General features: G+C 37.9%; 1 protein-coding gene across 1 annotated transcript in view; it reads right to left on the bottom strand.

The window, feature by feature from the left end:
- Positions 1-14208, bottom strand: part of LOC115219197 (dymeclin) — a 55661-nt gene that overhangs the window by 9069 nt on the left and 32384 nt on the right. The window contains exons 7-9 of the mRNA XM_029789315.2: positions 9345-9478; positions 4444-4635; positions 1658-1842 (exon numbers count right to left, since the gene is read on the bottom strand). Of these exons, the coding sequence (XP_029645175.1) occupies positions 1658-1842; positions 4444-4635; positions 9345-9478 (511 nt within the window). The remainder of the gene's footprint in view (positions 1-1657; positions 1843-4443; positions 4636-9344; positions 9479-14208) is intronic.

Consider the following 14208-nt stretch of genomic DNA (forward strand, 5'->3'; position numbering starts at 1 on the left):
TACCTTGAAGGGGAACTTTTTAGGTGCAATCCCATGGTCATTCATGACCAGTAGTATCCAGACTTACCCAGGTTTATAGAATGGATTAGAAAAGATCATATAACCTTATGATTTAACCATGACAAGATGTGTCTGTATGCAAACTTTCAGTTATTTCCAAGTAAGGTAATGATTTTTCTTTCAACCAAATCCACTCACACAGCTTTGGTTGACCCAGAGCTTTATTAGAAGACACTCGCCCAAGGTGCCACACAGTGGGATTGAACCTAGAACTGTGTGGTTGGGAAACAAGCTTCTTAACCACACAGCCACATCTGTGTCTATATGAGAATCTATTTCACTCATGGCAATTTTTTTATATTTCGGGATTTTCATTTTGTTTTCTTGCCAAATAAACACACATTATATATTCGTTCATCACTTGTTTATTATTGTTCTTATTTTATGTCCATTGTCTGAAAATATTTCATCACACACCTGTGACATCTTCAGCAACTCTCCATCCCACATCTCTCCTCCTGGTCTTTGTTATTTGGCAAGAAAAAAATGACTACCTTGAAATATAACAATATCTGTATCAACATACAATTTTTAGTCAGGAGGAAAGGGCCATGCATCGAGCCCTTACAAGGCTTCTAAGACTGGTGTGAAAGTGGGAGGGAAGAAAGCATCTACAGGCATGGCTGTGTGGTAATAAGTTTGCTTCTTAACCAAATGGTCCCAGCTTCTGTCCCACTGTGATACCTTGGGTAAGTTTCTTCTAAAAAGCTTTGGGCTGATCAAAACATTGTGAGTAGATTTGGTAGATAGAAACTGAAAGAAGCCCATCATATATATTATATATATATATATATATATATAAAAGTAGTTTTAGAGACAGAACCACCCTCAACTCAATCAACATTGAAAGATATTATACCCGACCTTTTATACTTTTATATATATATGAATAAAATATTGAGAGAAGTTCACTTTAGTACCTTTAATTTGAATGTCTCATTCCTGTGGACTCAGAATTAATTTTCCCTAATAATTATAATAATATATCTATATCTATCTATCTATCTATCTATATATATATATATATATATATCACCATCATCATTTAACATGTTTTCCATGCTGGCATGGGGGATGTATGTGTGTGTGTGTGTGGAGATCCCTCACCCACTGCTTGACAACCATTAATTATGTGTTTATGTCCCTGTAACTTAACAGTTCAGCTAAAGAGACTGATAAAATAAGTATTAGGCTTTCAAAAATAAGTACTGGGGTTGACTCGTTCAACTAAAAATCTTCAAAGCATGGACACAATCTAAATGGCTGAAAGAAGTGAAAGATAAAAGATAAATAGACGTGGCCTGAATGCTTGCAACATAATCGACCCAAGTTGTTAGATGGAGGCATTAAACAGAGGTGATGGATTAGATCCACCTCCCATGTAGAATAAAGGGGCCCACTTGGGAGGCAGACTTAATGGCAGGGATGGGGAGGCCAATATTTCATTTTATATACTCCAGAAGAATAAGACATGATGCAGAGTTGATCTCAGCATCATTTGAAGTCAAAATGTAAATGATTGAAACTTGATATAGTAAAATATTTTGTTTGCTACTCCAACAATTGACATCAAAGATTAGTTTTTGCAAATACTTACTAATGAATCTATATTTGTTCTGGATAAGATGAAAGCTTTCATGTGTGGATTTCTGTGCAGTAAAAGATACAAAAGCAAAGTAGTTTGATCATCTCGAAGTGTTTCACAAAGTGTATTATACAATTTAGAGAAGTCTAGTTTGAAGGTTGCAACAGCTTCCGTTGGGACAGAACTCTCTGATTCATCTGCAAACAGATAAGGGAAAGAAAACAAATAACATTTGACAAACAGTGTATTAAAAAATCAAAATGGGGTAAAAAAAAAACACATTGAGGGTGAATGTGGTTATAGAATTTGTTCAGAATCCTTTGAAAATTAAAGAAATAGTAATTAGTTAAAGAGAGAAATATCAATAAATGGAAGTCAGAATCAATAACTACTTGACATTTCTCGTGGTGTAGATAAAAGTCCTTCCATAAGTGGTGTTCATCCTTAACTAATGTGTTTACTCTTACTCTTTGAATTCACCAGCTTTGAACTGGCTGCATGTGTTTGAGTTTGGATAAGAATATATATTTGTTATTAGTGATGGAAGAAGTATTAGTTCAAAATAGCATTCCGGATACCATACTTAATGCTGATATACTGTTGAAAGCCTGGAAAATGCAGACAGATATATTTCTGTGTCTTTTAACATGATTCTTCTATATGAGATGCATTTTCAAGATGAATACTACCATTTCCAGGTTTTCAACAGTATATCTGCATTAAGCATGACATACCGAATGTTATGAGTATATATATATATATATATATATGTATATATAAATAAATAAGTCAACATTTTAATGTCCTAAAGTTGATGAACCAACTAATGTACTTCTCCATTTTCTTATTTGCAATATAAATTAATGGTAAAATATTTCTTTACATTCACCCATTTAATACAATAAGTAAGTTAATTGCATTGAAATTAAAAACACTTGTGTATTAATAATTGGATATTATACCAACAGTATATTGGATAAGTATTATCCCTTAGTGGGTTGGATCCACAACCCCTAACTTTCTTGGTATATATATATATATATATATATGAGAAGAAAAAGAAAATGGAGATTAGGAAGTTAATAACTGTTTATTATTAACAGTAAAATAACCAGCATTCCTTACAACTGTTTCAATTAATACCCAGTAAATATTAAATTTATATTTATATGACTTCAGCATAATATCTTCAGAGGGGAAGAAAATTACCCTTGGATGTTTCATATGTGTTTATGGATACATTATAGCAGACTGCTATGATGAATCCATGAACACATAAAAAACATTTTTTTAAACATTCCCTCTGAAGATATTATTCTCAGGTCCTATTTATTTAATATTTACTGAATATTAATTGAAACAGCCATAAGGGATGATGATTAATTTGCTGTTAATAATAAACAATTATTAACTTCCTAATCTCCATCTTCTTTTTCTTCTCTTATATGAATATAAACTATGTTTTTGAGACCTATGGAAGTATGCTGTGCGTGAGAAGACCCGGCAAGACTAGTCAGGCCATAACCCGTGGCCCCTACCTGGGACGTAGTCAGTCCACCTGTGCATACCTTCCTTCTTGTGACACTTGTGAAGACCTGTTGAGGCAAGTGAAAATCAAAAAATCAAACAAAATCAAAATAGATGAATATCAATGGAATTTGTATCCTTGTGGTACCAGTGCCGGTGGCACACAAGAAAACCATCCGAACGTGGCCGTAGCCAGTACCGCACCGACTGGCCTCCATGCTGTGGGCACGTAACAATCACCATCCGATCGTGGCCGATCGCCAGCCTCATCTGGCTCCTGTGTCGGTGGCACATAAAAAACACCATCTGAGCGTGGTCGTCTGCTAGCCTTGTCTGGCACCTGTGTTGGTGGCACATAAAAACACCATCCGAGCGTGGCTGTTCGCCAGCCTCGTCTGGCACCTGTGTCGGTGGCACATAAAAACACCATCCGAGCGTGGCCGTTCGCCAGCCTCGTCTGGCACCTGTGTCGGTGGCACATAAAATCACCCACTACACTCTCGGAGTGGTTGGCGTTAGGAAGGGCATCCAGCTGTAGAAACACTGCCAGATCTGACTGGCCTGGTGCAGCCTTCGGGCTCCCCAGACCCCAGTTGAACCATCCAACCCATGCTAGCATGGAAAGCGGACGTTAAATGATGATGATGATGATGATGATGATCTATTATTTTAAGGAAATTAATTTCCCCAAAATACTAGGTATTGAACTAGTATTTCCTTGGATAAAACCATCCCTTCATGAGGTTAACACAACCTCTAACCAAATTTATATATGAATATATATATAGATGTGTGTATTTTTCCCTTGTTAACAATTAACACGGAAAAAATAGATAAACAGTTACCAGGGTAGCAAAAAATCACACAAGTAAAAAGGTTGTAACTCCTTGTTTTTAAAGGTAGAAACTTCAGGTTTATATGAAATTTTTTGTATAATATATAAATAAATAAATGGAGTTTAATGCAGGTATAATTCAAATACTTTTACTTCCGACACATGTTTCGAAGATATCACTGATAGCGCAGATGTAATTCAAATATTATTGATATCAGTGCTATGTTCGAAACGTGTCAGAAGTAAAAGTATTTGAATTACACCTGCGTTAAACTCCATATATTTATTTATTAATATATATATATATATATATTATACACTTATACAGACAGACAAGGGGAAATACTGTCAACAGGTAGGCAAAGCTAATTTGAATAAAAAAGCAGGTGGGTGCAAGGAGAGCTGAGCAGATACTTAGATTTTTAAAAAAACATACCTTGAGAATTGGTGAAAGAGCAGAGTGCCTGTCGATATGGGTTAATCATCTTGCGTTCCCCTGTACAGTGATTAGCCAACACTAGTACAAACAGAATGCTTTGGTTGGCTAAAAGTGCTTCAGTGATAAATTCATCTTCTTTCTTTTTGGCAGTACTACCCATTCCAAGTGTCACAACATTCCAAAGACCAGCTAGAGCAAATATAGACATATATTTACATACATATGTACATCACACACACAATTATATATATATATATATACACACAAATATGACAAAACAGGTAAAGATTAATGAAGTAGAAACAAATGAATAGAGAAACCGGAGTTCTACATACTTGGCAAGGAATTTGAGATATAGTGGCAGAGAATGTCAGTAAGAAGGGTACAGATATATATGGTGAAAGACTGAAAGACTTTGCTATGTGAAAGTACAGTCATTAGATAATGTACAGCAGAATTTATTTTCTCCGTTAGCAAAAAGGGAGTCTCTTTATGTTTAAGTGAAAAGTAGATGTGTGAAGCTTGCATATCGAGTGCAATTACATGATGATAGCAATATTCATTTCAGCTATCAGCTAAAATTCCTTTGTGAGGGCCTCTGAGCCGAGCTGGAGAAATGGAGGGGAACTTTTTCATCCTTGGGCCAGAGACCTAATCTGAATGCTTACATCAGTGTAAACACTAATAAAGAGACCTAAGGGCTGGGTGATGTACTGACCCTTTTGATACCAACCCATCTGAGACTAACCTGGATCTATAACGCAAACTTCCTGTTTTGACCGTTATCATTTAAACCAGCTGTATCCAGTCAAATATTCTGTTTGTTTTATTTGCAAAGTGACCAGAGCTGGCCTCTCACACTTATCCTACAATGTCATTCTAAGAATAAACAACCTGGCGTTAGGAAGGGCATCCAGCTGTAGAAACACTACCAGATCAGATTGGGGACTGGTGTAGCCTCTTGGCTTTCCCAGACCCTAGTCAAACCGACCAACCCATGCCAGCATGGAAAACGGATGTTAATGATGATGATCATCATCATTGAAATTTCAAAGCTACAAGATAATGTATGATTAATTCAAAATGATGTGAGTGAATAAGCATCACATCTGACAGAGTAATCTGAATGCTTAAGAGTTAAAGAAATCTTAATTAAAATTCTTCGCCAAATTTTCATATTAATTCATGTTCCAAACACCAGCTTAATAATGACTAAATTATTTTAGTAAATTCTTCATTATTTTCAAAATTAATATTGAAACAGAGGCGGTGTAATTTGGTCAGGAATATGGCAACAAAAGGGCTGAGACAGGTGTACTAAGGAAGTCTATCAACCAATAGAAATTGAAGTACTTTGGTCTACCAATTTTCCTCATATGGTTTGGATATTAACATTTTAGACTATGGTAGTGGTCACAGGCCCAAAGTACTGTGCAATCTGATATCATCATCATAGTTCAATGTTCCTTTTCCACATTGGCATGGTTGAACTGATGAGCAAGAGGACTGCACCAAGCTCCAATGTCTGCTCTGGAAATGGTTTCTACAGCTGGATGTCCTTCCTAATGCCAACCACTTCACAGAGTGTACTGGCTGCATTTTTTTACCTGAGGTCACCAAGTACCTGCAGCACAAGACCACCCCGCCTCAACTAAGTGGGGTATAGAGGGATATGAAAGTAAAATGGAAGGACAGGAGCAAGTGTCTTGTTGAAGAGGGGAGTACATGGCACCCTCATCAGGAAAGAGACGAAAGATCAAAGTTCAAGGTGAATATGAGAGAGAGAATAGGCATATGGAAAATCTAAAAGAGTTGTTTATTAAAACAATGCAGGTTAATTTATAGTTTATACAGATGTTTCATTACTGGAGACTTTTATGTCTATAGTTTCAGTCTATTACATCAACCATTGTACTTTGTCATGTAACATATTTTACAGTCATCTTCTTCTTCCTGCCTTTAGCCCTCCAACGCGGAGTATAGGCCACATATAGTTGAATCCATGTCGCATAATTTTTTGCTTCTGTACTTATACTCTGCCATGAATGTCCCCCTTTCTCTAGTTCCTTTTGTGTTGATCTCCACCACGAGTTCTTAGGCTTACCTTTCTTTCTATATCCATCCGGTTTCCACTGTAAAGCACTTTTTGCTACATTCAGTGTTTCTTTTCTAATTGTGCTACCAATCCACTTCCACTTTTTCTTAAATATTTGCTCCCTAATCGAAACTTGATTTGTTCTTTGCCATAGCTCCATATTGCTTATGTGTTTGGGCCATCTAGTTTTAAGTATACATCACAAGCATCTGTTGATGAATGATTGTATTTGCTTATTTGACTTAACTGTTGTTCACCATGTCTCAGCCCCATACAATAATACCGCTTTTACGTTAGTGTTAAAAATTCTTATTTTGTTCTTTATTGAAATTACACTTGTGCTCCATACTTTCTTTAACAGGTCATCTATCTATGATAATAAAAGCAAAATTCTGTCTGTCCATTGGAGATCCTTGTATTTCAGTCTACATTTGCTCTATACCTTTTTGGAATCAGGATGATCCTGGGATTGAAAATCTGCCCTTCATTTGGTTCATGAACATCCAGCATTGGGATCTGATTTAAAAGCATTTGGGTTGCTATTTCTAGCAGGTAAAGCTTGGCTGATTCATGCCATGTTGGTTGGCGACCGTCAGATGACATCAAAGATCAAGGGGGAGATAAATGACATTTGCTTCTTTAATTTTACATCAAGATAGAAACTTTGGGACAAATTGGCCAACAGTTGGAATTCAACTTGGAACTGGAACAATAGAATGATTGCATTATAGAATTAATTCTCGTCCATCCTTAACCTCTGATCAAACCCCACTGGGGTATATAGTAATTATAGATGTATTATAGTCATGCTATTTAGCCGTTTAGTTTTGGGCCACAAGCCCAATTGGCCCTCCACAGGAGCTAGCTTAAAAGTCCACATGGAGTGCAGTTTTTAAGCTAGTCAAATAATAATTTAGTCCAGCTTAGTGTAAGGGGGTGTAACTCACACTAATTACTAGATACTGCCCAGCATTTCGGTTCAACTGATTTAGAAGTATTCTCTCACTTACACACAATTACCAACACGCTGACACATACACATGCAACTGGCAGAGTCGTAAGAGCACCATATAGACTGCTCTATGGTAACTATTCTGGCTCTCTGAATCCTGAGTTCAAATCTTGCTAAGATCAATTTAGACTTTCGTCCTTTCAGAGTCGATAAATAAAGCACCACTCCTTCATTGACATTCCTTTTATCTTCTCTCCTTCCACTTTATTTTTCTCTTTCTCTTTAGAAGAAATCAGCTCTGGTAAGACCTAAAGAAGATGAGCCCCATCAGATCTAAATAATGCCCAAGACATACAATTTGTTAAGGCAGAGCTCCTATAACTCTATTTAAGAGTTGGAGGACAAAGACAAGGCATAAAACAGTCTTCCATACAGTTTCCACCTGCTGAATTTCCCTCAAAGTTTTAGTCTATTCAAGGTTAATGGTTTCATAATGAACAGCACTGTGGGGTTGATCCTAGAACCTTGTGGTTGTAAAGCAAACTTCTTAATCACAAAACCATTGCTCTTTTACTCTTTTACTTGTTTCAGTCATTTGACTGCGGCCATGCTGGAGCACCGCCTTTAGTCAAGGAAATTGACCCCAGGACTTATTCTTTGTAAGCCTAGTACTTATTCTATTGTTCTCTTTTGCCGAACCGCTAAGTTATAGGGACGTAAACACACCACCATCGGTTGTCAAGCGATGTTGGGGGAAACAAACACAGACACACAAACACATACACACATATATATATACATACATATATACGATGGGCTTCTTTCAGTTTCCATCTACCAAATCCACTCACAAGGCTTTGGTCGGCCTGAGGCTATAGTAAAAGACACTTGCCCAAGGTGCCACGTCGTGGGACAACCCGGAACCATGAGGTTGGTAAGCAAGCTACTTACCACACAGCCACTTACCACACAGCCACTCAATGATTTCAAACATAAAAGCAAGGAATTATTATATGAAAAATAATAGGGATTTACTAGGGAAAAAAATATTTCCTTATAGAAAAACCCTAGTTACAAAAGAGCAAATATTGATGCAGGTATGGCTGTGGTAACATGTTTGCTTCCCAACCACATTGTTTCAGATTCAGTCCTACAGTATAACACCTTGAGCAAATGTTTTCTTCTATAACCATGAGCTGACCAAAGCCTTGTGAGTTGATTTGGTAGATGGAAACTGAAAGAAACCTATTGTGTGTGTGTGTGTGACCCTACAACCTTAGATTGGTACTTTTTAGTGACCTTATCAAAAGTGAAGATACATGGCTCAGTGGTTTGCGTTGGGCTCACAGTCATGAGGTAGTGACTCCAATTCCCAGGCTGAGCTGTGAGTTGTATTCTTGAGCAAGACACTTTATTTCACGTTGCTCCAGTTCACTCAGCTCTAGAAATGAGTTGCGACTTCACTGGTGCCAAGCTGTATCGGCTTTCGTTTTCCCTTTGGATAACATCGGTGGCATTGAGAAGGGACACTGGTATGCATGGGCGACTGCTGGTCCTCCATAAACAACCTTGCCCAGATTTGTGTCTTGGAGGGGAACTTTCTAGATGCAGTCCCATGGTCATTCATGACCGAAGGGGGTCTTTTTTACCCTATCAAAAGAATGAAAAGCAAAGTCGACTTTGGCAGGATTTGAACTTAGAATGTAGAGAATTGGAACAAATACTGCAGACATTCCTAACCAATGCCCTAAAGACTCAGCCAACTCGTTGCCTTATTTCTTACGCTTATTACATGAGTAAATGGTAAACTTGACCTAGCAATAAGAACAAAGAAAGTAAGTGGGTACATACATGCTACGGACGATGTCAGGTTATATAACATGCCGCTATTGTTATTATTCGATTTAAACAATTCTGCAGGGCATTTTTCTTGGTTGATATAATTTCTCAGAAGAACCTTCATTAATAAACAAGCATGCATTGAACTGAAAAGAAAAGGAAGAAGATTATTTTTAGAAAGAGAAACGCATTACAGTTAAAGAAATAAAGAAAGGTTATAAGCTCAGGGCATACCTATTTGACAAATAAGCAACCTTCGTAAATGAAGTTAGTATTTCATATCTAAGAAGGAACTTTCTAGATTCCTGCACCCCAGTTTTTTCTTCCATACACACAACAAATTACCATATTTTAACATGTATAAGGAACCGTTTTCTGTCAAAAATTAGGTTAAAAAAATATGGGAGTTTCTTATACATGGATAGTATTATAATCCCTCGCAAAACCTTTTTTCCAAATTTTAAGCTTCCAAAATTAGGTGGGGTCCTTATACATGAGGGTTCCTTATACACATTAAAATATGGTATATTTTATTTATGATGTAAATTGATCAATTTTCTTACTTTATATGACACCATATGGTAAAATAAACCTCTCCTCTGAATTACAGATTGTAGCTAATAACCAACCAACCGTCCATCTATCCTTCTCTGCCCACTATTCATGGAAAAGTTGTAGGGATAGAGTCCTCAGATACCTACCATAAATCCTCGAGAATAGTCTGCTCTTGAGTATAATACACAGGGGATTTTTAGGGAGCTGTACCTCTGAAAAACCTAAACCTTGTGTATAATATATGCACCCCTTCTTTAACTTGAGTCAAGGAGGTCTATATAACGTCCCTCGTTTGTAAAAATGTATACGGTAACGTCCTTTATTATTATTGTACATATAACATAATGCAAACGTGTAGCTTTTTTGTGCATTTTGTTTGCAAAAAATAAAGAAATAACAGTAATAACGTTTAATAAATGTTGCTTACTGCAAGTTATAGATGATTCTTTTATGACTTCATTGCTTTCAGGCTTAGCTTAAGGTATTTTCGCGTCCGACATCACAAAATGCATCTGAATAAACATTGCCGGACAGCAAATAGAGACTCGGACATTGCTTAGAAAATATTTTTCATTTTAATCGTATATAGTACGCACTAGGGATTTTGACCTTTAAATTTTGGGGAAAAAATGCGGATTATACTCGAGGATTTACGGTATTTATTCCATAGGTCTGTTCTATCAGAAGCAACTACCATTAAGCCTTCCTGATGGATTCCCAACTGAGACTATGGATATTATTTGACCCCTTGTTCTTGGCCTATCCATAGGTCTCTCTGATTGGCTCAGCTTCAAGAATCTGTTTTGCAATCTTTCATGCAACATTCTAATCACATGTCCTTAGTACCAGAGCTGTGACCTCCCAATGCAGAAAAGTAGTGGTTCAACATGGAGAGACTCCAAGATCTCAAAGTTACACAACCTGTTGATTAATGTCATTCTAGAGACCCTTTAGAGGAACCCCATTTCAGCCACTTGTATCCACGATTGTACTCTTTCAGTCATTGCCCCTCTGACGATAGCAAGTTTGGCTTTTCCACCAACCTCTCCTCTTTTGAGGATCGAATGCTGGAACTGGTGCACAACTGTGCCAGCACCTGCAATTCTAGGATCCAATATAGCCTTTCCTGCTTCCCATTACTTGTGAATAAGGCCCAAGATACTTACACTTCTCTGCTTGTTTCAGATAATCACATAAAGATAATTATAAATTGTAACCAATAATCAATCAGATATATTGTGGCCATTTGGCCAGCTGGACGTAGAGGACAAATCTGCATGTGGTAGCTCAATCTGCTAGAGATAGTAGCCAAATCAGCATACTAAAAGGAAAGGAAAGACACATTGGATAATGTAGTCTTAGATGCAATATATATGGAAATAAGTTGGAGTGGTCATGACTGGAACATCTTTCATCATAGGTCTCCTATATAAGGGCTGATCTGCAGTCAAAGTACAGAGAGCAAGAGAGAGAGAGAGAGACCCAGACTGACAGGAGCAAGTGGATGACAGAAGAAAGAGAGGAAAGATAGTGATAAATGATTGTGGTTAAGAAGGTTAAACAGAAGCAATATGATAGAAAATGTGATAATAGAGAGACAGTAGTTGGGGGGAGGGGAACCAGAGTGAAAGGAATGGGAGAGAGGAATGAGGCAGAAACAGGCTGTTATGTGTTAATTGTTAGTAAAGAGATAAAACAGAAACAGCAAGAATGGTGTGATGAGGGTGAGGAGAAAAAAGTTGTAGGAAGGCAGCAAGGTGATTGATGACAAAGTACTGGAGTGGGAGAGAATGATGGGAGGAAACAAGGTGATTGATGATAGAGCAGTGAAGTGAAAGATAGTGACAGATGTCCACAACAAGTGAGAGAGAGAGAGAGAGGATTACTGTGAGCCGGACTGATATAATAATGAAGGTGGATGAATGTTAAGACAGCAGCAGTGATGGGTGTTCACAGTGATTGATCAGAGGAGTAATGGCGAGTATTAAAGAATGTTGATGATTATGGGAGGATTATGGGAGAATTATGAAATTCGATGACTGGCGTCCATGCTAGCAGGGTGCAAAGAGCACCATACGAGCGTGATTATTGACAGCGGCTAACCAACTTCCGTGCCAGTGGCACTTAAAGGGCACCATTCAAGCGTGATCGTTACCAGCGTCGCCTTACTGGCACTTGAACCATGTGCTAGTAGGGTGCCAAGAGCACCATCCAAGCGTGATCGTTGCCAGAGCAGCCAACTGGCTTCCGTGCCAGTGGGCATGTAAAAGGGCACCATTCGAGCGTGATCATTACCAAAATCGCCTTCTGGCACCTGTGCTGGTGGCATGTATAAAAGGATTCGAGCAAGGTTGTTGCCAGTACCGCCTGACTGGCCCCCATGCCAGTGGCATGTAAAAGCACCCACTACACTCTCGGAGTGGTTGGTGTTAGGAAGGGCATCCAGCTATAGAAACTCTGCCAGATCAAGACTGGAGCCTGGTGCAGCCATCTGGTTTGCCAGCCCTCAGTCAAAATCGTCCAACCCATGCTAGCATGGAAAGCGGATGTTAAATGATGATGATGACGATGAACTAATCCAGTATAAGCACAGGCATGGCTGTGTGATGAGAAGCTTGCTTCCCAACCACATGGCTGTGGGTTCAGTCACACTGTGTGGTTCCTTGGGCAAGTGTCTTCTATTATAGTCTCAGGCCAGCCAAAGCCTTGTGAATAGATTTGGTAGATGGAAACTGAAAGAAGCCCATCAAGTGTGTGTGTGTGTGTGTGTGTCTCCCATCACTGTCTAACAACCAGTGTTGGTGTGTTTATATCCCATAATTTACGATTCAGCAAAAGGGACAGCTCAAATAAGTACCAGGCTTTAAAAAAAAACAAAAAAAGAAGTTCTGGGGTCAATTCATGAAGGCAGTGCCCCAGCATGGCTGCAGTCTAATGACTGAAACAAGTAAAAGATAAAAGATAATCCAGAATATTAATGCCATCCTTCATTACACAGAGGTTGAGTGATAGTAGTGAGGTAGATTGATAGGAAAGAAGTTGACTGATAGATGTCAGAGTAATGAAGATGGGGGGGAGGGAGAAAATGATGGATGGGGACGTAATCTGACTGCAGTGGTCAAGAGATATTCAAATGTTTATATATTATACACCACACTCTCCATCAGTATCCCATCATCATTTTATATGTTTTTTCAAAGCATGCATGGGTGAAGCAGGTTTTCTCTGATGCAGCATTCTGTCACATGTCACAATCCTTTGTCATCTCTTTCATGAGATTCAGCCTCTTCACAGATCAGTTCTCTTCATTTCATGCCATGCTTTCATTCATTTCCTCTCTCCTACCTTCCATTCATTTGGAACATTTGGCAATTCTTTATATAATCACATCCTCCATACATATCACATGCCCATACCAGCATATTCCTCTACTATGCACATTACAATCCAATTCCTATGACATCCAGTTTTTCTATCAGCTCATTTATGTTTAGCTGTTCATGCATACTAACATTATACATCTAGTAGAGTATGCTTGCATTATTTCTTTCCAAGCCTTCACAAACCCTTCACATTCAAGGCCCAGTTTCCACTACCATGCAAACACTGCACTTCATACACAAACGTCAAACAATTTGCTCTTCACTCTGATACTGAAACCCTTATTGTTACCCTGTTCTTATTCTAGTAATTATGCTTTCAGAAAATTTGCTCTTCACTCTGATACTGAAACCCTTATTGTTACCCTGTTCTTACTCTAGTAATTATGCTTCCAGAAAATTTGCTTTCTACTCTGATACTGAAACCCTTATTGTTACCCTGTTCTTATTCTAGTAATTATGCTTTCAGAAAATTTGCTCTTCACTCTGATACTGAAACCCTTATTGTTACCCTGTTCTTATTCTAGTAATTATGCTTTCAGAAAATTTGCTCTTCACTCTGATACTGAAACCCTTATTGTTACCCTGTTCTTACTCTAGTAATTATGCTTCCAGAAAATTTGCTTTCTACTCTGATACTGAAACCTTATTGTTACCCTGTTCTTATTCTAGTAATTATGCTTTCAGAAAATTTGCTCTTCACTCTGATACTGAAACCCTTATTGTTACCCTGTTCTTATTCTAGTATTATGCTTTCAGAAAATTTGCTCTTCACTCTGATACTGAAACCCTTATTGTTACCCTGTTCTTATTCTAGTAATTATGCTTTCAGAAAATTTGCTCTTCACTCTGATACTGAAACCCTTATTGTTACCCTGTTCTTACTCTAGTAATTATGCTTCCAGAAAATTTGCTTTCTACTCTGATACTGAAACCCTTAT

This window comes from Octopus sinensis, linkage group LG14 (genome assembly GCF_006345805.1).
Source record: "Octopus sinensis linkage group LG14, ASM634580v1, whole genome shotgun sequence".
In the NCBI taxonomy this organism is placed as follows: Eukaryota; Metazoa; Mollusca; class Cephalopoda; order Octopoda; family Octopodidae; genus Octopus; species Octopus sinensis.